This window comes from Leptodactylus fuscus, chromosome 4 (genome assembly GCF_031893055.1).
Source record: "Leptodactylus fuscus isolate aLepFus1 chromosome 4, aLepFus1.hap2, whole genome shotgun sequence".
NCBI lineage: Eukaryota > Metazoa > Chordata > Amphibia > Anura > Leptodactylidae > Leptodactylus > Leptodactylus fuscus.
Genome location: NC_134268.1, coordinates 202621392 through 202645741, shown reverse-complemented (window position 1 = coordinate 202645741; position 24350 = coordinate 202621392). Strand labels below are relative to the sequence as shown.

The following is a 24350-nucleotide window of genomic DNA, read 5'->3' as shown; positions in this document are numbered from 1 at the left end:
TGTCCGGATTTTCTGTTATTTTTGTCTTGTTTTTAGAATTTTTGAAAACTTTAGTCGGAAGGTTTGTTGTACTTCGCTGTTCTCCTCCGTCCTTTATTTTCTCGTCTTTGGAAACCTTCAGTTCCATTCTATGACAGATACCAATGTAGCCCAAGAGACCTCACTGACTATAAGTCTGTCGGGGCGTCCATTGCATCCTTGAAGCACTTGCCCATGTGACAGTTTATGATCGATCTGTGCCGGACAGACACCCAGCGCTGGTGTGAACTTAGCCTTGCACATGAAACAGACTCTCCTTGACCAATCCGTTTCAGTGATATTTACACAACCATTGGCCAACTATGATTGTATGTGTATGGGCAGCATAAAAAGGGTGAATTCATATGTTGCAGAAATTTGTACGACTGTCCAAATGGCATGTTCAGAAATCCATATTCTTGCTGCCAAAGTAACCCAATTCAGATGAATGGGTGCCAATCTGTTGGAACAAGCCTTTGTGTGCCATAGGGCAGTACACCGGGGAGTATGGGGTGTGTGGTGTATCTTCTTCCTCTGCCTCCTGCCCCACTTTTGTATTTCCCGGACAACCCCTTTAAGTTTATGGAACCTTATTTCCTTCGTTGACCGGCTCGATTGCCCTTTTGTGTGTTATTTGATGATTTGGACGAATATCCAAAAATAGAAAGAAGAAACTATGGCTGGAGCAAATACTACTATAGTGTATACACTGACCTGCTAGAAGATTAAAAAGCAACGACGGGGAGATGAATAATAATCCTGTGACATGGCGCCAGTCAGGTGGTGGAATATAAAGTACAAGACATCAAATGAGCAACCAGGTGAAGGTGATAAAAATAGACTAGTGTAGAATTTGAACGACCAAATTGTGATATGTAGACTGAACCAGAACATCTCCAACACAACAGATCTTGTAGGGTCTTCCCAATATGCAATGGTGGTTATCTTACAAGGAATGACAGCTGGTAACAGGATCATGGGCTGCCAAAGCTTTCTGAAAAGGAATATTCAGGGTAAATGGCAAATCCACGTTCCTTCGGGGTGGTAAAAAAAAAATAAGTGATACCTACCCCTGGTCCTTCGTTTGGTTGGCAGTGCTTGGACTGGTCAGAAGAGGTTCAAGTGCCTGCGTTGGCCAATCATTGGCCTCAATGGTCATATTTGAGTCGGAGAGATGTCCAGAGTAGTGTTCTGCTGGGAAACCTTGAGCTCTGACGGTCATGACGGTTACCAGCCATGTAAACGTACAGATCAAGTGCACCCCATCAAGTCGACAGTATTCCAAAATGGAAGAGGTCTCGTTGAGCAGCTTAAGGCTCTACAACACTGAAGAAATTGTTAAGGGAGGGTTTGAGGAACACAACAAAAGTGTTCAGTTGGCCCCCGTTTTCCCTTGCGCTCAACACATGGAGGCTCCACTATGCAGTTTTAAGAAGGACCTATCAACTCCCTGGCGGCCATTGAGCAAGTCATGAAATTCTCAATAAGATTATTCTGTCATCTATCAGGACAGGGGAACCTATTTTAAAGGATTTGTTGGTAACATCTTAGTGCCATCTGGAGTCCATTCCTTGATGGGTCACACTGTTTTGGCAGCTGAAGGAGGACCAACACAATATTGGCCTAGAGCTTATAATTTTTTTATTTTGCAATGGGATCAATAAATAGTGATGACCTCATACTGTACAATATGTAGAACATTTATCATTGTGCCACACATTTAGAAAGATAACCTAATATCACAGCCCGTAATATCATGGTCGGTGTTGACCGATGTTCCCTGCATACATCTGTAGCCATCATTAATCTGTTGAATTTTTCCATCTACATTTTATGGTTCAGTAATTTATTTTGACTAAAATATCTGATGGGCAAAATAAATATAAAATAATTGTATTTGTAATGAGCGAATCTTTTTATAAAAGCTGATGACATAAAGGAGAGGTGACAGGAAAGAAATTAATGGGTAATTATCCATAATTAATTATACCGCACTATTTGTGATACATAAACTTAAAGGGGTATTCCCATAACTCTTGTTCTGCAGCCTGAAGGCTCTGGATTACTCGTCACTTCCTGGATTTTTCGCACATTGGTGGGCGGGGTTTCACTTGCTCTGCTATCTGCTATGATCCACAGTATGATGCTGATGTGGAAACTGATGTAGCAGAGCTGGATTTGAGTACCATACAGAGGTAACGGACTCCTTATCTCAGCCCTCATCAGCCAAATTCAATTAAACCAGCCGATAAGTGGAAAAGCTGAAGATAGACAGCACAGTAATACCGGAGCGCTCACCTCCCCCTCCCCTATATGAGGAGCTCCGTTGCTTGTCGTTGTTATCTTAGGATAGACGTGTGTTTATCCCAGCCATGCTTACATTCACTTACTGGAGATTTCCCAACCACAACTGCTGGAAGTTTGTTCCTGACATGTCTTCTGATCTTCCCAACTAATTTTCAGTTGTGTGCCCATGTTATTGTGTTTATTTTTTATTCTGAACCCTATGTATACCTTTACCGGTTCCCATCATGTCTTATTATTTTTGCTTACTTACATAGCGCCATCATATTTCACAGCTCTTTACCGAGATATTGTCAAAACTGTCCCAAGTAGGCTGCACAATCTACATTCCGTATCTGTATGTCTTTGGAGATTGGGAGGAAACCCACCAAACACGGGGAGAACATACAAACTCCTTGCAGATGTTGTTCTTGGCTGCTTCATACCTAGGACACCAGTGCTAACCACTGAGCCGCTTACATGGTTGGAGTTTTTGACTGATGTTCCTTCATGCTTTGCTCTGGGTACTTTTTGTCTTCCCAGACCAGGTTTCCACATACATTAGAACATGTGCATGTGCTGCCATCTTGTATGTTGTGTAATGACTTGACAGGTATGCCATGAGAAGGAAAGGAAGACTAGCAGAGAGATGTCGCTGTTATATGGTCATGTTTATTTCTACCAATTGAATATTGACAAAAATAACGTTTTTTATTTGATTAAATGCAAAATAAGGAATTAACAATAACACAGTGATCCACCATAGTACTGAACAATGAAATCATTGACCAACAAATTATACAGATTGTCATTCTCAGTTTTGCAATTTGGCAACGTCTTATCATGAAATTTAGTTTCAGGTTAGTAACATGACAGGATATTACTCATGGGTGCCATGATATTGTCCTCTTTTCTGACTCCATTCTGTCCCATATTGCAATACAAAGGATGAAAAATGCAAAAAAAATAAATAAATTTGTGTAACTAAACTTTTGAGCAACTTTTGATTTGTCTGCTCAATTTTGTAACATACTTTATTAAGAAAAGTGACTTCCTTTCGGTGAAATCCTGAACTTCTATATTCTTTGCCTTGGAGCTAAAATCTGTATATAGTTTTCATTGGGTATATGGTGGACTGGGCATAAGGGGAGGGGGTCACTTCAGAAACAAATATAAACAGATATATTTCGTACAATATAGAACTTAGAACAGTGATCCTGGTGTCACATAAAATAGGAGATTCATGGTTCTGCCTGTAAAGTTTCCAGATATATCACCAGTTGATAAAGTTGAGATTGGGATATTTATAGGTAGCTGCCGCTGCTCCCAATTCCAACTGTGTTTTTAACTGGTCATACCTGGAACACAAGAAGATCTGTATGATACATGGAAGCGGAGAATCTCCTCTTTCATATGATACCAGAAACACTGTTCTAGGTTCTATAACACCTGAGCCCCCCCGCTTCCCTGTATTATACAAGAGCCCGCTCCTCTGCACACCTAATATGAAGCTGTTTACAGATTTCACCTCTCCATAGAGGAACTTGGGTAAGAATAAAGAAGCAAAGAATTTCTCAAATTTGATTTATTAACAATTTTTGGCTCCTTTTTTATTAATGACACAAATACTGCCAGAAAATCTAGAGTTCCAGGAGACATCTTCTAGAGCCTTGTCTTGAATCTAAGAGCTAATACAATACAATTTAAATTCTATGTAGAAAAGTTTATTAATATTGTATATCATCATCATATAAGCCTCTGGCAAAATATAGAACAGTCGTCAGATCAGAAGGAAAACTCGGCCGACCTTACAATTCAGGTGCCCTTTATAGGAAATGTAGATGTATATAGGAGAGTGTGGTGGTTGGTTGTATATCTCCAAGGTCTCCACCCAATGCCGTAGTCACATAGAAGCAGACCTTCAGAGTGTGCAGAGACGTGGTCATACATAGGCCCTGGTGTCTAAGGGGCAACAATTCAATTGAAAATGAAATGGTTGAAAATCCAGCCATCTTAGTTGGAGGCCTCCATAGTTGGCCATGTTGGTTTTAACTACAAATTCCGACATATTTATTAATGATTCTGTTAATTTTAGTTTTCCTAGACATGCATTGTCTTGTGTTACTGATGTAATAATGAATATGAAAAAGCGTTTACTAATGGCCTTATATGTGTATGCGACCCCTGAGTCTCACAACAGACTTCCAATGACATTTGGGGCATCATTGGCCTGGGTGATGCATTTTTGTGCCTTAATTTACGGATAATTTAGACTACACTGTTGCCATCTTATTTGGATACTTTACAGGAATATTACTAGTGTCATTGTATTTTTTGGAAACCATGTAGTGCACTCTAATGAGGGGGCATCAATAGAAGGGTATCACCCAACCTAAGGCTAGCCCTGTGTCAACTATAGTCTATTATTTAGGTGCACGCTTTGCATTGCCCTCCATCAATGATGCCTAGTGGTGGTCTTGATCAGTTTTATGTCCCAGGTATACTTGCAGCATTCTCCTTCTATATTCTACAAGTGTATTTGCATTAGCATCACCCTTGTGTTTGGTGTCTTGATGAAGCACGGAGTAAACACTTCCCTGCCAACTCCTAGAGTAGCAATTCCCATCGAGTCTACCGTAGTCCCTCACATCGGATGTTGTAATTGCATATCCTGGCAAACTCGCCTCTGGTTTTCTCATGTGGATATCAGATGCCAAAGGATGAACCTTGTAAATAATTGCAGGTGAAGAAACCTTTGCATTGGTTTCTTCAGTATTTTTAGGATCTACTTTGCTTTTCCATGGATTTCTACAGGACCCTAGTGTCATTAAGAACACGGGTAAGAATAACAGCCCATGAAGTGCCCCAAATGTGATGACCAGGAACATGATCTTGAAAAAGGTTCTGAAGACGTAGCTTTGTGCTGCAGAAAGTGCAGCAATTCCTAAAATTGTCGACAGAGCCCCTTGTACGATAGGGTAACCTAGGACATGCAGGGCATCAATCACTTTCTGGTTTGCGTTTGGCTTCCTGCTCGAAACACTGGCATATACAATATGAGCTGAAAAATCTACTGAAAACCCGATACAGATGACAAGATTTATCATCGTTATGGAATCTAAGTTAACTTTCCAGAAGAACATAAAGCCGGTCACACCAGCTATGATGGATGCAATTACAAATGTCACCCACAAGGAGCACAATGGGTCTGGTATGAAGAGAACCGAAATGACTAGCATGACCACCGTCGCCACTACGATATTCTGAATTGTGTCTTGGATGATTACAATATATTGGTCCAAGTAAATGAACAAGGGGTGATAGACAAACACTTCAATATTGCAATTGGCTGTGACGTCTCGTAAGTGGGTCAACATATTTTTCCCATCATCCACCGTGACTATATTAAGAGCCTGGATGAAGAACCTGGAAGTCTTAATGCTGTGCCCGTCGGTTTTGATGTCCTGTCTAAATTCTGTAAAATTTACGTAAATTCGGTTTAAGTGTTTTATGAAGTTCTCCTTAGTGGTTATATTCAGATTTTCCTCCTTCGCTATTTTCTCGTATGTTCTTAACCAAGATACGGTGTATTCCTCAGCTATATGATGGTTCTTCTCCAATGCTTGCATACAAGCCTCAATAATCTCCCTAGTCTTTATATCCCAGTATTCGGCTTCATTACTCACAACCACCATAACTCTTGGACCATACTCTGAAAAATACGTAGCTTCTACATCATAAAATTGAGTCAAGGAAGAATTGGCAGTAGCCAAATCTCGAATATCAATTCCATCTTGTATCTGAACACATCCATAAATACTGGCAGATAAATAGAAGAGATACAACACTAACACAAATACCTTCGGCCATGGCTTGGTAAGAAATGGTCCATAGTACTTATAGAAGAATACAGTAATCGGGTGCTCGGTTTCGGTCTCCTGCGTTGGGTCATATGAGCCACCCACACAGCAGGCATTATACAGAAGGCTTCTTTTATTGTCCTTTTTGTCATTCACTTTCATGCAAATCAACCAATGTCTATTGTTATTTTCGTGCATCCCGTTCAAAGCCAATATTGCTCCAAAGAAGGTTATGCAGTAGATGTAGCAGAAGACCAGGGCAGTTCCTGTGTAGATGCAGAACGATTGCACGGTGGGGAAGTGGGTCATTATACCAATGTAGAAGGCCAGTACATCCGTGAGAGTAGTGATGGTGATGGAAACTGCCGCTTCTTGGTAGGTGTCGGCCATACGTTCCTCAATTGTACTCGTCACCTTTGTTTGCTGCCAGCAGGAGATTATAATGAACATGTTGTCCACCCCGACTCCTATGAAAAAACAATATCAAAACAATTTATGAGTATTTTGTGTTTTATTATCTCTCATAATAAGGGCCGGATCTCTAATGAGGCAAGGTGAGGCAGCCACCGCAGGCACGGCTTTCAGAGGGAAAGGTGGTGGCCCAGGCCACGATCCCCAACTACCGCTTTTATTATACTCAGAGGATTTTTTCAGACCCCCGAGTATAATAATCAGAGTCCCAGGAGAGGTGAGGGAACATAATAAACACTTTTATTCACCTCGCCTCAATCCGGTGTTACTCCTAGCAGGTTTTGGGCTTGTATGGTAATGTCCCAAACCACGTGACATCTGGGACATTACCATACAGGCCCGAAGCCTGCTAGGAGTAACATTGGATCCCGGAGAGGTGAGTAACACTGTTTATTATGCTACTTCACCTCCCCTGGGTCTCTGATTATTATACTCCAGGGTCTGAAAAAACTTAGGAGTATAATAATAGTTCAGGGGTGGGCCACTATGTGGCATGATAGAGTTGGGTGGGCAACTGTGGGGCATAATAGAGGTGGCAGTGGTCCCTGATTGTCCACCTCAGGCAGCAGAGGGGCTAGGTTCACCTCTGTTCATTATCTGACATCCTTTTTCTCCTACCTGTGGTTCCACAAAGTGGTTGGGTTATTTAATGGTGTGTCTGGCTCACCCACCTACTAGACTCATGACTGGTTGTGCTAAAGGGGGAACTGTCTGCCGTAAAATGGTGGCAACAATTTTGAGCAATCTGTGCCAGATGAATCCAAAAAGTTTTTGGAAGCTTTTGGGAAATTTGTCACAAATTTGACTCCTTAAAAATCGATTCACTCATCGCTAGAGGGGAATTTTTAAAGTTAGTTTTGCTGAAGTTTGTGTTGCCACAATTTACACCAAATTTATATATTTTTGAAGGAGTTAAAACACGTATAAAACTATATAATTTTCTATCCCCGGAATCGTACCGACCAACAGGTGACATGTCATTATTAGAGATGAGCGAACAGTGTTCTATCGAACTCATGTTCGATCGGATATTAGGCTGTTCGGCATGTTCGAATCGAATCGAACACCGCGTGGTAAAGTGCGCCATTACTCGATTCCCCTCCCACCTTCCCTGGCGCCTTTTTTGCTCCAATAACAGCGCAGGGTAGGTGGGACAGGAACTACGACACCGGTGACGTTGAGAAAAGTAGGCAAAACCCATTGGCTGCCGAAAACATGTGACCTCTAATTTAAAAGAACAGCGCCGCCCAGGTTCGCGTCATTCTGAGCTTGCAATTCACCGAGGACGGAGGTTTCCGTCCAGCTAGCTAGGGCTTAGATTCTGGGTAGGCAGGGACAGGCTAGGATAGGAAGGAGAAGACAACCACAACAGCTCTTGTAAGAGCTAAATTCCAGGGAGAAGCTTGTCAGTGTAACGTGGCACTGACGGGCTCAATCGCCGCAACCCAGCTTTCCCAGGATCCTGAATGGAATACACTGTCAGTGTATTCCCGTATACCCGATATATACCCCCGATACCCGTTCCAACGGTGTGCCCCCCCACCTTCACCCCAGAAATACCCTGCAAGTCCCCTAGCAATAGAATTGGGGCTATATACACCCACTATTTTTGCTACTGCCATATAGTGCCATTGTCTGACTGGGAATTCAAAGAATATATTGGGGTTACGTGCACCCACAATTTTTACTACTGGTATACAGTGCCAGTTTCTGACTGGGAATTCAAAGAATATATTGGGGTTATAAATACCCTCATTTCTTGCTACTGCCATATAGTGCCATTGTCTGACTGGGAATTCAAAGAATATATTGGGGTTATAAATACCCTCATTTCTTGCTACTGGTATATAGTGCCATTGTCTGACTGGGAATTCAAAGAATATATTGGGGTTATAAATACCCTCATTTCTTGCTACTGGTATATAGTGCCATTGTCTGACTGGGAATTCAAAGAATATATTGGGGTTACGTGCACCCACAATTTTTACTACTGGTATACAGTGCCAGTTTCTGACTGGGAATTCAAAGAATATATTGGGGTTACGTGCACCCACAATTTTTACTACTGGTATACAGTGCCAGTTTCTGACTGGGAATTCAAAGAATATATTGGGGTTACAAATACCCTCATTTCTTGCTACTGCCATATAGTGCCAGTTTCTGACTGGTAATTCAAAGAATATATTGGGGTTACGTGCACCCACAATTTTTACTACTGGTATACAGTGCCAGTTTCTGACTGGGAATTCAAAGAATATATTGGGGTTACAAATACCCTCATTTCTTGCTACTGCCATATAGTGCCAGTTTCTGACTGGTAATTCAAAGAATATATTGGGGTTATAAATACCCTCATTTCTTGCTACTGGTATATAGTGCCATTGTCTGACTGGGAATTCAAAGAATATATTGGGGTTACGTGCACCCACAATTTTTACTACTGGTATACAGTGCCAGTTTCTGACTGGGAATTCAAAGAATATATTGGGGTTACAAATACCCTCATTTCTTGCTACTGCCATATAGTGCCAGTTTCTGACTGGTAATTCAAAGAATATATTGGGGTTACGTGCACCCACAATTTTTACTACTGGCATACAGTGCCATTGTCTGACTGGGAATTCAAAGAATATATTGGGGTTATAAATACCCTCATTTCTTGCTACTGCCATATAGTGCCAGTTTGACTGGTAATTCAAAGAATATATTGGGGTTATAAATACCCTCATTTCTTGCTACTGGTATATAGTGCCATTGTCTGACTGGGAATTCAAAGAATATATTGGGGTTACGTGCACCCACAATTTTTGCTACTGGTATATAGTGCCAATTTCTAACTGGGAATTCAAAATGCGCAAGGCTCCCGGAAAGGGACGTGGACGAGGCCGTGGGCGAGGTCGGGGGAATGGTTCTGGGGAGCAAGGTAGCAGTGAAGCCACAGGGCGTCCCGTGCCTACTCCTGTGGGGCAGCAAGCATTGCGCCACTCCACAGTGCCAGGGTTGCTTGCCACATTAACTAAACTGCAGGGTACAAACCTTAGTAGGCCCGAGAACCAGGAACAGGTCTTGCAATGGCTGTCAGAGAACGCTTACAGCACATTGTCCAGCAGCCAGTCAGACTCTGCCTCCTCTCCTCCTATTACCCAACAGTCTTGTCCTCCTTCCTCCCAAAATTCCCAAGCTTCACAGAACAATAACCCCAACTGTCCCTGCTCCCCAGAGCTGTTCTCCGCTCCTTTCATTGTCCCTCAACCTGCCTCTCCACGTCACGATTCCACGAACCTAACAGAGGAGCATCTGTGTCCAGATGCTCAAACACTAGAGTCTCCTCCATCTCCGTTCGATTTGGTGGTGGATGACCAGCAACCCACCCTCATCGACGATGATGTGACGCAGTTGCCGTCAGGGCATCCAGTTGACCGGCGCATTGTGCGGGAGGAGGAGATGAGACAGGAGTTGGAAGAGGAAGTGGTGGATGATGAGGACACTGACCCGACCTGGACAGGGGGGATGTCAAGCGGGGAAAGTAGTGTGGATGTTGAGGCAAGTGCAGCACCAAAAAGGGTAGCTAGAGGCAGAGGCAGAGGTCAGCAGCTTAGGCGAAGCCAGGCCACACCCGGAATCTCCCAAGATGTTCCAGTTCGTACCCAGCCCCGAAAAACTCCCACCTCGAGGGCACGTTTCTCGAAGGTGTGGAGTTTTTTCAAGGAATGCGCCGAGGACAGATATAGTGTTGTCTGCACAATTTGCCTCTCGAAATTGATTAGGGGCTCTGAGAAGAGCAACCTGTCCACCACTTCAATGCGCCGTCATTTGGAATCCAAGCACTGGAATCAGTGGCAGGCAGCAACGGCAGGACAAAGGCCGCCTGCCGTTCACGCCACTGCCACTGCCTCTGCCACTGCCTCTGCCTCTGCCACTGCCACTGCTGACTGTGCTGGCGATGCACTCCAGAGGACGAGCCAGGACACCACTTCATCTGCCTCCGCCACTTTGTTGACTTCTCCCTCATCCTCCCCTGTTCCTGTCTTATCTCCTTCTCCTGCACCATCAAAGGCACCATCAGGCGCTTCTTTACAACAACCCACCATCTCTCAGACATTGGAGCGGCGGCAGAAATACACTGCTAACCACCCACACGCGCAAGCCTTGAACGCCAACATCGCTAAACTGCTGGCCCAGGAGATGTTGGCGTTCCGGCTTGTTGAAACTCCCGCCTTCCTGGACCTGATGGCAACTGCGGCACCTCGCTATGCCGTCCCTAGCCGTCACTACTTCTCCCGGTGTGCCGTCCCCGCCTTGCACCAGCACGTGTCACTCAACATCAGGCGGGCCCTTAGTTCCGCGCTTTGCACAAAGGTCCACTTGACCACCGACGCGTGGACAAGTGCATGCGGACAGGGACGCTACATTTCACTGACGGCACACTGGGTGAATGTAGTTGAGGCTGGGACTGCTTCCCAAACTGGCCCGGTGTACCTCGTCTCCCCGCCTAACATTCCTGGCAGGGACACGAGAAGAACACCCCCCTCCTCCTCCTCCTCTACCGCCTCCTCCTCCGCCACCGCCTCCTCCTCCGCCACCGCCTCCTCCTCCGCTGTTAGATTGACCCCAGCTACGAGTTGGAAACGTTGCAGCACTGGCGTTGGTAGACGTCAGCAGGCTGTGCTGAAGCTGATCAGCTTGGGGGACAGACAGCACACTGCCTCCGAGGTGAGGGATGCCCTCCTCGATGAGACGGCAATATGGTTTGAGCCGCTGCACCTGGGCCCAGGCATGGTCGTTTGTGATAACGGCCGGAACCTGGTAGCAGCTCTGGAGCTTGCCGGACTCCAACATGTTCCATGCCTGGCCCACGTCTTCAACCTAGTGGTGCAACGTTTCCTAAAGAGCTACCCCAATGTTCCAGAGCTACTGGTGAAAGTGCGGCGCATGTGCGCCCACTTTCGCAAGTCGACAGTAGCCGCTGCTAGCTTAAAATCTCTCCAGCAACGCCTGCATGTGCCACAACACCGGCTTTTGTGCGACGTCCCCACACGCTGGAACTCAACGTTTCAGATGTTGAATAGAGTGGTTGAGCAGCAGAGACCTTTGATGGAATACCAGCTACAAAACCCTAGGGTGCCACAAAGTCAGCTGCCTCAGTTTCTCATCCATGAGTGGCCATGGATGAGAGACCTTTGTGACATCCTATGGGTGTTTGAGGAGTCCACAAGGAGGGTGAGCTCTGAGGATGCGATGGTGAGCCTTACAATCCCGCTCTTGTGTGTTCTGAGAGAATCCCTGATTGACATCAGGGATAACTCAGATCACACAGAGGAGTCAGGGATAGCATCCGATCCGTCACAGCTGGAGAGTAGGTCCACACATCTGTCCGCTTCATCGCGTTTAATGGAGGAGGAGGAGGAGGAGGAAGAAGAAGAGTTGTCCGATGATGTGATGGTGATACAGGAGGCTTCCGGGCAACTTCGAATCGTCCCATTGTTGCAGCGCGGATGGGTAGACATGGAGGATGAGGAGGAAATGGAGATTGAACTTTCCGGTGGGGCCAGAGGAGTCATGCCAACTAACACTGTGGCAGACATGGCTGAGTTCATGTTGGGGTGCTTTACAACCGACAAGCGTATTGTCAAAATCATGGAGGACAACCAGTACTGGATCTTTGCTATCCTTGACCCCCGGTATAAAAACAACATCTCGTCTTTTATTCCGGTAGAGGGGAGGGCCAATCGCATCAATGCTTGCCACAGGCAATTGGTGCAGAATATGATGGAGATGTTTCCAGCATGTGACGTTGGCGGCAGGGAGGACAGTTCCTCCAGTAGGCGACCAAGTTCTCACCGGTCCACACAAACGAGGGGCACACTGTCTATAAGGTTTGGGACACCTTGATGGCACCCCCTCGCCAAAGTGCCGCCACAGAGGGTCCTAGTGTCACCAGGCGTGAGAAGTATAGGCGCATGTTGCGGGAATACCTTTCCGACCACAGCCCTGTCCTCTCCGACCCCTCTGCGCCCTACACGTATTGGGTGTCGAAGTTGGACCTGTGGCTTGAACTTGCCCTATATGCCTTGGAGGTGCTGTCCTGTCCTGCCGCCAGCGTCCTATCTGAGAGGGTGTTCAGTGCAGCCGGTGGCATCATCACTGACAAGCGCACCCGTCTGTCAGCTGAGAGTGCCGACCGGCTCACTTTGATAAAAATGAACCACCACTGGATAGAGCCTTCATTTTTGTGCCCACCTGTGTAAAGCACCCCAACATGAAACTCCATGTCTGTACTCAACCTCTCCAATTCCTCCGCATCCTCATACTCATCCACCATAAGCGTTGCACAATTCTGCTAATACTAGGCTCCCTCCAACATGATTTCCCCCAACTCTGCTGGATAGAGGCTCCCTCCACCCTGATTTCCACCAACTCTGCTGGTTAGAGGCTCCCTCCACCCTGCTTTCCCACAACTCTGCTGGTTAGAGGCTCCCTCCACCATGAATTTGCCCAAACTGGGCTGGTTAGAGGCTCCCTCCACCATGAATTGGTCCAAACTGGGGTTTTTAGAGGCTCCCTCCACCATGAATTTGCCAAAACTGGGCTGTTTAGAGGCTCCCTCCACCATGAATTGGTCCAAATTGGGGTTTTTAGAGGCTCCCTCCACCATGAATTTGCCCAAACTGGGCTGGTTAGAGGCTCCCTCCACCATGAATTGGTCCAAACTGGGCTGGTTAGAGGCTCCCTCCACCATGAATTGGTCCAAATTGGGGTTTTTAGAGGCTCCCTCCACCATGAATTGGTCCAAACTGGGCTGTTTAGAGGCTCCCTCCACCATGAATTGGTCCAAACTGGGGTTTTTAGAGGCTCCCTCCACCATGAATTGGTCCAAACTGGGCTGGTTAGAGGCTCCCTCCACCATGAATTGGTCCAAACTGGGTTTTTTAGAGGCTCCCTCCACCATGAATTGGTCCAAACTGGGGTTTTTAGAGGCTCCCTCCACCATGAATTGGTCCAAACTTGGGTTTTTAGAGGCTCCCTCCACCATGAATTGGTCCAAACTGGGGTTTTTAGAGGCTCCCTCCACCATGAATTTGCCCAAACTGGGCTGTTTAGAGGCTCCCTCCACCATGAATTGGTCCAAACTGGGTTTTTTAGAGGCTCCCTCCACCATGAATTGGTCCAAACTGGGGTTTTTAGAGGCTCCCTCCACCATGAATTGGTCCAAACTGGGCTGGTTAGAGGCTCCCTCCACCATGAATTTGCCCAAACTGGGCTGTTTAGAGGCTCCCTCCACCATGAATTGGTCCAAATTGGGGGTTTTAGAGGCTCCCTCCACCATGAATTGGTCCAAACTGGGCTGGTTAGAGGCTCCCTCCACCATGAATTGGTCCAAACTGGGCTGGTTAGAGGCTCCCTCCACCATGAATTGGTCCAAACTGGGTTTTTTAGAGGCTCCCTCCACCATGAATTGGTCCAAACTGGGGTTTTTAGAGGCTCCCTCCACCATGAATTGGTCCAAACTGGGGTTTTTAGAGGCTCCCTCCACCATGAATTGGTCCAAACTGGGGTTTTTAGAGGCTCCCTCCACCATGAATTTGCCCAAACTGGGCTGTTTAGAGGCTCCCTCCACCATGAATTGGTCCAAACTGGGTTTTTTAGAGGCTCCCTCCACCATGAATTGGTCCAAACTGGGGTTTTTAGAGGCTCCCTCCACCATGAATTGGTCCAAACTGGGGTTTTTAGAGGCTCCCTCCACCATGAATTTGCCCAAACTGGGCTGGTTAGAGGCTCCCTCCACCATGAATTGGTCCAAACTGGGCTGGTTAGAGGCTCCCTCCACCATGAATTGGTCCAAATTGGGGTTTTTAGAGGCTCCCTCCACCATGAATTGGTCCAAACTGGGCTGGTTAGAGGCTCCCTCCACCATGAATTTGCCCAAACTGGGCTGTTTAGAGGCTCCCTCCACCATGAATTTGCCCAAACTGGGCTGTTTAGAGGCTCCCTCCACCATGAATTGGTCCAAATTGGGGTTTTTAGAGGCTCCCTCCACCATGAATTGGTCCAAACTGGGGTTTTTAGAGGCTCCCTCCACCATGAATTTGCCCAAACTGGGCTGTTTAGAGGCTCCCTCCAGCATGAATTGGTCCAAACTGGGGTTTTTAGAGGCTCCCTCCACCATGAATTGGTCCAAACTGGGGTTTTTAGAGGCTCCCTCCACCATGAATTGGTCCAAACTGGGGTTTTTAGAGGCTCCCTCCACCATGAATTGGTCCAAACTGGGCTGGTTAGAGGCTCCCTCCACCATGAATTGGTCCAAACTGGGCTGGTTAGAGGCTCCCTCCACCATGAATTGGTCCAAACTGGGTTTTTTAGAGGCTCCCTCCACCATGAATTTGCCCAAACTGGGCTGTTTAGAGGCTCCCTCCAGCATGAATTGGTCCAAACTGGGGTTTTTAGAGGCTCCCTCCACCATGAATTGGTCCAAACTGGGCTGGTTAGAGGCTCCCTCCACCATGAATTGGTCCAAACTGGGCTGGTTAGAGGCTCCCTCCACCATGAATTGGTCCAAACTGGGTTTTTTAGAGGCTCCCTCCACCATGAATTGGTCCAAACTGGGGTTTTTAGAGGCTCCCTCCACCATGAATTGGTCCAAACTGGGGTTTTTAGAGGCTCCCTCCACCATGAATTGGTCCAAACTGGGGTTTTTAGAGGCTCCCTCCACCATGAATTTGCCCAAACTGGGCTGTTTAGAGGCTCCCTCCACCATGAATTGGTCCAAACTGGGTTTTTTAGAGGCTCCCTCCACCATGAATTGGTCCAAACTGGGGTTTTTAGAGGCTCCCTCCACCATGAATTGGTCCAAACTGGGGTTTTTAGAGGCTCCCTCCACCATGAATTTGCCCAAACTGGGCTGTTTAGAGGCTCCCTCCACCATGAATTTGCCCAAACTGGGCTGGTTAGAGGCTCCCTCCACCATGAATTGGTCCAAACTGGGCTGGTTAGAGGCTCCCTCCACCATGAATTGGTCCAAATTGGGGTTTTTAGAGGCTCCCTCCACCATGAATTGGTCCAAACTGGGCTGGTTAGAGGCTCCCTCCACCATGAATTTGCCCAAACTGGGCTGTTTAGAGGCTCCCTCCACCATGAATTGGTCCAAATTGGGGTTTTTAGAGGCTCCCTCCACCATGAATTGGTCCAAACTGGGGTTTTTAGAGGCTCCCTCCACCATGAATTTGTCCAAACTGGGCTGTTTAGAGGCTCCCTCCAGCATGAATTGGTCCAAACTGGGGTTTTTAGAGGCTCCCTCCACCATGAATTGGTCCAAACTGGGGTTTTTAGAGGCTCCCTCCACCATGAATTGGTCCAAACTGGGGTTTTTAGAGGCTCCCTCCACCATGAATTGGTCCAAACTGGGCTGGTTAGAGGCTCCCTCCACCATGAATTGGTCCAAACTGGGCTGGTTAGAGGCTCCCTCCACCATGAATTGGTCCAAACTGGGTTTTTTAGAGGCTCCCTCCACCATGAATTTGCCCAAACTGGGCTGTTTAGAGGCTCCCTCCAGCATGAATTGGTCCAAACTGGGGTTTTTAGAGGCTCCCTCCACCATGAATTGGTCCAAACTGGGGTTTTTAGAGGCTCCCTCCACCATGAATTGGTCCAAACTGGGGTTTTTAGAGGCTCCCTCCACCATGAATTGGTCCAAACTGGGCTGGTTAGAGGCTCCCTCCACCATGAATTGGTCCAAACTGGGCTGGTTAGAGGCTCCCTCCACCATGAATTGGTCCAAACTGGGTTTTTTAGAGGCTCCCTCCACCATGAATTGGTCCAAACTGGGCTGGTTAGAGGTTCCCTCCACCATGAATTGGTCCAAACTGGGGTTTTTAGAGGCTCCCTCCACCATGAATTGGTCCAAACTGGGCTGGTTAGAGGCTCCCTCCACCATGAATTGGTCCAAACTGGGCTGGTTAGAGGCTCCCTCCACCATGAATTGGTCCAAACTGGGTTTTTTAGAGGCTCCCTCCACCATGAATTGGTCCAAACTGGGGTTTTTAGAGGCTCCCTCCACCATGAATTGGTCCAAACTGGGGTTTTTAGAGGCTCCCTCCACCATGAATTGGTCCAAACTGGGGTTTTTAGAGGCTCCCTCCACCATGAATTTGCCCAAACTGGGCTGTTTAGAGGCTCCCTCCACCATGAATTGGTCCAAACTGGGTTTTTTAGAGGCTCCCTCCACCATGAATTGGTCCAAACTGGGGTTTTTAGAGGCTCCCTCCACCATGAATTGGTCCAAACTGGGGTTTTTAGAGGCTCCCTCCACCATGAATTTGCCCAAACTGGGCTGTTTAGAGGCTCCCTCCACCATGAATTTGCCCAAACTGGGCTGGTTAGAGGCTCCCTCCACCATGAATTGGTCCAAACTGGGCTGGTTAGAGGCTCCCTCCACCATGAATTGGTCCAAATTGGGGTTTTTAGAGGCTCCCTCCACCATGAATTGGTCCAAACTGGGCTGGTTAGAGGCTCCCTCCACCATGAATTTGCCCAAACTGGGCTGTTTAGAGGCTCCCTCCACCATGAATTGGTCCAAATTGGGGTTTTTAGAGGCTCCCTCCACCATGAATTGGTCCAAACTGGGGTTTTTAGAGGCTCCCTCCACCATGAATTTGCCCAAACTGGGCTGTTTAGAGGCTCCCTCCAGCATGAATTGGTCCAAACTGGGGTTTTTAGAGGCTCCCTCCACCATGAATTGGTCCAAACTGGGGTTTTTAGAGGCTCCCTCCACCATGAATTGGTCCAAACTGGGGTTTTTAGAGGCTCGCTCCACCATGAATTGGTCCAAACTGGGCTGGTTAGAGGCTCCCTCCACCATGAATTGGTCCAAACTGGGCTGGTTAGAGGCTCCCTCCACCATGAATTGGTCCAAACTGGGTTTTTTAGAGGCTCCCTCCACCATGAATTGGTCCAAACTGGGGTTTTTAGAGGCTCCCTCCACCATGAATTGGTCCAAACTGGGGTTTTTAGAGGCTCCCTCCACCATGAATTGGTCCAAACTGGGGTTTTTAGAGGCTCCCTCCACCATGAATTTGCCCAAACTGGGCTGTTTAGAGGCTCCCTCCACCATGAATTGGTCCAAACTGGGTTTTTTAGAGGCTCCCTCCACCATGAATTGGTCCAAACTGGGGTTTTTAGAGGCTCCCTCCACCATGAATTGGTCCAAACTGGGGTTTTTAGAGGCTCCCTCCACCATGAATTTGCCCAAACTGGGCTGTTTAGAGGCTCCCTCCACCATGAATTTGCCCAAACTGGGCTGGTTAGAGGCTCCCTCCACAATGAATTGGTCCAAACTGGGCTGGTTAGAGGCTCCCTCCACCATGAATTGGTCCAAATTGGGGTTTTTAGAGGCTCCCTCCACCATGAATTGGTCCAAACTGGGCTGTTTAGAGGCTCCCTCCACCATGAATTGGTCCAAACTGGGGTTTTTAGAGGCTCCCTCCACCATGAATTGGTCCAAACTGGGCTGGTTAGAGGCTCCCTCCACCATGAATTGGTCCAAACTGGGTTTTTTAGAGGCTCCCTCCACCATGAATTGGTCCAAACTGGGGTTTTTAGAGGCTCCCTCCACCATGAATTTGCCCAAACTGGGCTGTTTAGAGGCTCCCTCCACCATGAATTGGTCCAAATTGGGGTTTTTAGAGGCTCCCTCCACCATGAATTTGCCCAAACTGGGCTGGTTAGAGGCTCCCTCCACCATGAATTGGTCCAAACTGGGGTTTTTAGAGGCTCCCTACACCATGAATTGGTCCAAACTGGGCTGGTTAGAGGCTCCCTCCACCATGAATTTGCCCAAACTGGGCTGTTTAGAGGCTCCCTCCACCATGAATTGGTCCAAACTGGGCTGGTTAGAGGCTCCCTCCACCATGAATTGGTCCAAACTGGGTTTTTTAGAGGCTCCCTCCACCATGAATTGGTCCAAACTGGGGTTTTTAGAGGCTCCCTCCACCATGAATTGGTCCAAACTGGGGTTTTTAGAGGCTCCCTCCACCATGAATTGGTCCAAACTGGGGTTTTTAGAGGCTCCCTCCACCATGAATTTGCCCAAACTGGGCTGTTTAGAGGCTCCCTCCACCATGAATTGGTCCAAACTGGGTTTTTTAGAGGCTCCCTCCACCATGAATTGGTCCAAACTGGGGTTTTTAGAGGCTCCCTCCACCATGAATTGGTCCAAACTGGGGTTTTTAGAGGCTCCCTCCACCATGAATTTGCCCAAACTGGGCTGTTTAGAGGCTCCCTCCACCATGAATTGGTCCAAATTGGGGTTTTTAGAGGCTCCCTCCACCATGAATTTGCCCAAACTGGGCTGTTTAGAGGCTCCCTCCAGCATGAATTGGTCCAAACTGGGGTTTTTAGAGGCTCCCTCCACCATGAATTGGTCCAAACTGGGGTTTTTAGAGGCTCGCTCCACCATGAATTGGTCCAAACTGGGGTTTTTAGAGGCTCCCTCCACCATGAATTGGTCCAAACTGGGCTGGTTAGAGGCTCCCTCCAACATGAATTTGCCCAAACTGGGCTGTTTAGAGGCTCCCTCCACCATGAATTGGTCCAAACGGGGGTTTTTAGAGGCTCCCTCCACCATGAATTTGCCCAAACTGGGCTGGTTAGAGGCTCCCTCCACCATGAATTTGCCCAAACTGGGCTGTTTAGAGGCTCCCTCCACCATGAATTGGTCCAAACTGGGCTGTTTAGAGGCTCCCTCCACCATGAATTGGTCCAAACTGGGTTTTTTAGAGGCTCCCTCCACCATGAATTGGTCCAAACTGGGGTTTTTAGAGGCTCCCTCCACCATGAATTGGTCCAAACTGGGGTTTTTAGAGGCTCCCTCCACCATGAATTTGCCCAAAATCTGCTGGTTAGAGGCTCAATCCACCCTGATTTTCAAAACAAATGTTGGTGCCAACCTCAACTTACTACAAGGGCCAAATTCACTGCTGGTGACAAGCTCTCCTCACTGCAAGTGCCAAATACACATGTTTCAAGGTGTTTTCCTACTGTCAGAGAGGTGGTATTGAGTGTGTAAAGTGTGTAGTTGTTAGGCTGTGATGTTGGGGTAATAGAGGGTCTTTGGTGTGTTAGATGCCCCCAGACATGCTTCCCCTGCTGTCCCAGTGTCATTCCAGAGGTGTTGGCATCATTTCCTGGGGTGTCATAGTGGACTTGGTGACCCTCCAGACACGGATTTGGGTTTCCCCCTTAACGAGTATATGTTCCCCATAGACTATAATGGGGTTCGAAACCCGTTCGAACACACGAACAGTGAGCGGCTGTTCGATTCGAATTTCGAACCTCGAACATTTTAGTGTTCGCTCATCTCTAGTCATTATGACTAAACAGTGACTGCCGTAAAAATGAAACCAATGAAAAATTCACACAAAGGCAGTTTTTCTACAATTTCACCCTATTATGAAATTTTTTCAGCTTCCCAGTATATTGTATGGGATATTATATGGTACCATTACAAAGTACAAGTTGTCCCGCACACATTAAGTCCTCCTATGACTCTGCAAACAGAAAAAAATAATAATGGGGCTTAGATGGTGGCGAGTTAAAAACGAAAATCAAAAAATGCCTGCAGAGGGAAGGGGTGATTGTCCATAAAGTTCTGAAACGTATTTATACAACTTTTCAATGCCCGGCCTGATAAATTCCTTTTAATAAAAAAGTAAAATTACATTGTGTCTTCTTACCAAGAATAAGAAAGGGAGCATTGGCAACTGTCCTGGCAAATGGCGCTCCGCATAGTAAAAGCAACCCAAAACTGGTCAGTATGGCTAAGCCAGGCGATATCACTCCGACTGTAGTCAACCAAATTTTATTTCTGACATTGTCCAACCTGAAACAAAGCAAAAGGGATTTATTTGCTAACTTATTATGTTACTATGGTGATTCATATATACAGTGGTGTAACTACCGGGGTAGCAGCTGCTACACGGTCCGGGACATTAGGGGTCTGACGACAGCCGCTACCGCTGCGTTTTTTTCTTAATAGGCCATTACCAGCTGGAGTTACTCCAGCCGGTAATGAACTCTATTTACTTACTGATCCCCAAGTATAATGATAGGAGGCCTGGGAGAGGAACGAGAACATAAAAAAACTCTGTTACTTACCTCTCCGGGTTCCAGACAGGCTTCAGGCCTACTTCTGTGACATCCCTGATATCACATGACTGGGGCCTGCATCACCGGGTAATGTGACGTCCTGGAAGTCATTGAAGATGGCCATCACCACTGAGGAGTGCAGTGGAGCCAGGGATAGGTAAGTAACAGTGTTTTTTATGTTGGTACCCCCTCTCTGTCTCCGATTATTATACTCTGGGGTCTGAAAAGTTCCCAGAGTATAATAATTGTTCATGGGTGTCCACAGTGAGACATAATACTGTGTGCAGGGGCCGCCATGGGGCATAAAACTGTGTGCAGGGGCCACTATGGGGCATAATAGTGTGTGCAGGGGCCACTATGGGGCATAATAGAGAGCACATGAATGCATGTGGAGGGGGGGGGGTGTCATGTCAAAAGCTCGCCACGGGGCCCCGCCATTCCTAGTTACGCCACTGCATATATAATATTTTAAAGAACATCTCTTGTCATAACTGGCTTCAGGATCCAGAATTCTCTCACCTGGCACAAGACAGTATAGAGAACAATATGGTCACGACATAAGTGATAGAGAACAGAGGGATGACGGTTTCTATACTTCCTTCAAACTCCTTCTGTAGAGAAATCGAGGTCGAATGATAAACCTGTGAGTTGTATAAGGTTTGTATTATTTGCAGGCATTCACAAAATGTATTTTAGATTTACATAAAAGCCGTCCCTTACATACACTCTTTATGTTTCTGTTCCTTATGCTGAATAGTCATGCGTTTCATCCATTTTTGTAAGTTTTTTTTATCCTGTAGAGAAGCCTATACATTTATTATTATTATTATTATTATTATACCTTCAAAAATTAAACAACAATATAATGGACCCTTCAATATACTCAAAAGAAGCCATCAATGAACAATATCACAGTCAATAAGTAATAAGAGGGGTATATCAATGGATGAAAAAAGTTCAGTTGAAAAAAACTATTCAAAGTTACAAAAAAGTTCCCATTTTAAGTGTCCATTTTGGTACAGAGAAAACTTCACAAGCCACGGCAGAAGCAGTGCGTCCCGATGGGAGATAGAAGGAAAACATCATCGACTGAGTATGTAAACTGATTTATACCCTGCTAGTAATTTTTTTTCCTGTGTGTTTTTCTCTCAGTAGGTTTCTATTACTCTGTGGACTTCATCACATATCCAGAGGACCAGATTTTATATTAGTAACATAGTCAAAGAGGGTTGTGTTCATGACTGTTTCAGTAGTTGTTTTTGTGGTTCTATGTAACCTCCATAGTAATGGAATTTTCTACTTTTCATTACTAAGTAAGACGCTTAGTGCTAAGCCAGTCAAACGGCTGATACTAACCCCCCACATTATTATTATTCAGGTACTCCATCAGGGGTACTGGGATGAGCTGGGTACCCTCAGATCTGAACCAGCTAAATTGATGTTCCATTTCTGGCTTAGCTTGGATGGCTTTTTTATTTATAGGTAAGGAAGGACATGATAATAATATGTCATGGGAATGCGTATGCTATATAATATCTATAGTAACCTGCACCAGACCTATCCTAAGAGTAAGTCATCAATACCTAATACTGGAAAACTTCTTTAACTGTATATATTATTATTATATTTTTCCTCGTATATGTTGGTCAAACAATTGGTCAATCCTTCTGAAACCTCATGAGTCATTTTATGACAGTCAATTCATAGATAATAGACGGACAGTTCCAATTTTAGTAATAAATTGCCCTTTATGTACTTTCCTAACTCATGAGGTGACTTCTAAGTCTGAGAAACATTGTGTTACCCTACATAATACAACAACCTTGACTTACCTTTAGCGATTTTAGATGTAATTTTTCAATTTCATGAGGAAGAGATTTCATGAAGAGCTCCAGCCATTCTAAGCTCATGTTTTTGATTTTTTCATTATCATCTTTCAGGAAATATAAGAACCGTAGAGCCTTGGCCTTCTGCAAGTGGTTATTAGGATCTAGCGTCACACCTCCGACGTACAGTCCAACATACTCCCCATTAGGTAGCAGTGGGTATGTTATCTGGGTCTCCTCTATACTACTGTTCATTGAATTCAGTAAAGGGTTGGCTGGTTGGCAGGAGGGACCATTGACTTGAGCACATAGTTGACTGAATCGTAAACGAGACTTCAAGGTCAAGTTTTTCACCGTTGCATCCAGCTTCAGAAGCTCTTCGTGGTTGGTCCCATTCAGGATATTTCTTGATGTGCTTACGATGATGAGAGAAGCATACGTTCCCACTGTATACAGTCGCTGTACTGAGAACTGACCGGAGTCATTGATGGGGTAATGCATCTTGATAAACTCCCTCTGGTCCTTAGAAATACTTCCCTGCGGAGTGAATAGTTCTTCCAACTTGTTGATTTCTCTTTCTTCCAGGAAACATAACCCTACTCCCAACCCAACCGATAGTATAATAGGAATAATAACAAAACACCATGGGTTCCTGGCAATAAGTTTACCCAATTTACGAAACCCTCTCGAAAGTGGTCTTTCTAAGCAGTCTGCATGGAAGACATTCATGTTCTGTTCATCTTTGCACATTGCTGGGAAACAATTTAGTGACTGGGATGGCACTTCAGTCACTAACATAGTCCTCCAAGGTAAAATGGGTCTGATACAGTCATGGAATAGCTCAGTACACATACAAGACTCCAATTTATAGTGACTGTGACACCACCCAATACGCCTCTGCTAATGGACAGGAATGAGCCAGATGGTACAGTAACATCAATAAATAGAATTATTCATTTTTTTGACGCTGCAATGTTTATCTTAATGTTATGGCTCAACACAAATGACCATTGTGGAAAGCGTCCAATGTGCCACCTAGCAAATATATTAGCTTGTTACCTTTTCGGTTTCTTAGTGTTTGTCCTCGTCATTTACCTTGTGCTTGTCATTTTCTGTTGCAGATCTTTAGATTTAATAGAAACAATATTTTTAGAAGTCACTAGATAGATATCTTACTTGTAACACTTCCAAGTCTTAGCCGTATCGGCATCTATCCATTCTAAATGCTTCTTTTTAGTTTTGGTAATGTACCTAAAGATGTTTTTTTATGTTTAGCGTTTTACGTTTTTTCTTTCCCATAAAATAATGTATCAAAGACTCTCAGATATGTTACAGTAAAGTTTGCAAGAGTGTTATGTATGGCATATATCAAAAGCAGTGGCGTAACTAGGAATGGCAGGGCCCCGTGGCGAACTTTTGATATGGCCCCCCGACCGACACCGAAAACCTCGACCAACCCCCTCCTACGCATTCCTGTGCGCTCTATTATGCCCCATAGTGACCCCTGCACACAGTATTATGTCCCATAGTGACCCCTGCACACAGTATTATCCCCCATAGTGGCCTCTGCACAAAGTATTATCCCCCATAGTGGCCCCTGCACACAGTATTATCCCCCATAGTGGCCCCTGCACACAGTATTATGTCCCTTAGTGGCCCCTGCACACAGTATTATGTCCCTTAGTGGCCCCTGCACACAGTATTATGTCCCTTAGTGGCCCCTGCACACAGTATTATCCCCCATAGTGGTCTC

The 24350-nt window shown here is 46.0% G+C and overlaps 1 protein-coding gene across 1 annotated transcript; it reads right to left on the bottom strand.

Annotated features, from left to right (window-relative positions):
• Positions 1-4766: 4766 nt before the first annotated feature.
• Positions 4767-23326, bottom strand: LOC142201182 (patched domain-containing protein 3-like). Its single transcript, XM_075272009.1, has 4 exons — positions 22604-23326; positions 21291-21412; positions 20360-20505; positions 4767-6628 (listed from the first exon to the last, which is right to left on the bottom strand). Exons 1-4 carry the CDS (start codon positions 23324-23326, stop codon positions 4767-4769), a joined length of 2853 nt encoding a protein of 950 aa, XP_075128110.1.
• Between the last annotated feature and the right edge of the window lie 1024 nt (positions 23327-24350).

Coding starts and splice junctions, on each gene's coding strand:
- LOC142201182 (XM_075272009.1), bottom strand. CDS start 23,326: ATGAATGTCTTCCATGCAGACTGCTTAGAAAGACCACTTTCGAGAGGG. Junction 21,413..22,603: donor TACATCTAAAATCGCTAAAG/GTAAGTCAAGGT, acceptor TACAACTCACAG/GTTTATCATTCGACCTCGAT. Junction 20,506..21,290: donor TCTATACTGTCTTGTGCCAG/GTGAGAGAATTC, acceptor GCTTTGTTTCAG/GTTGGACAATGTCAGAAATA.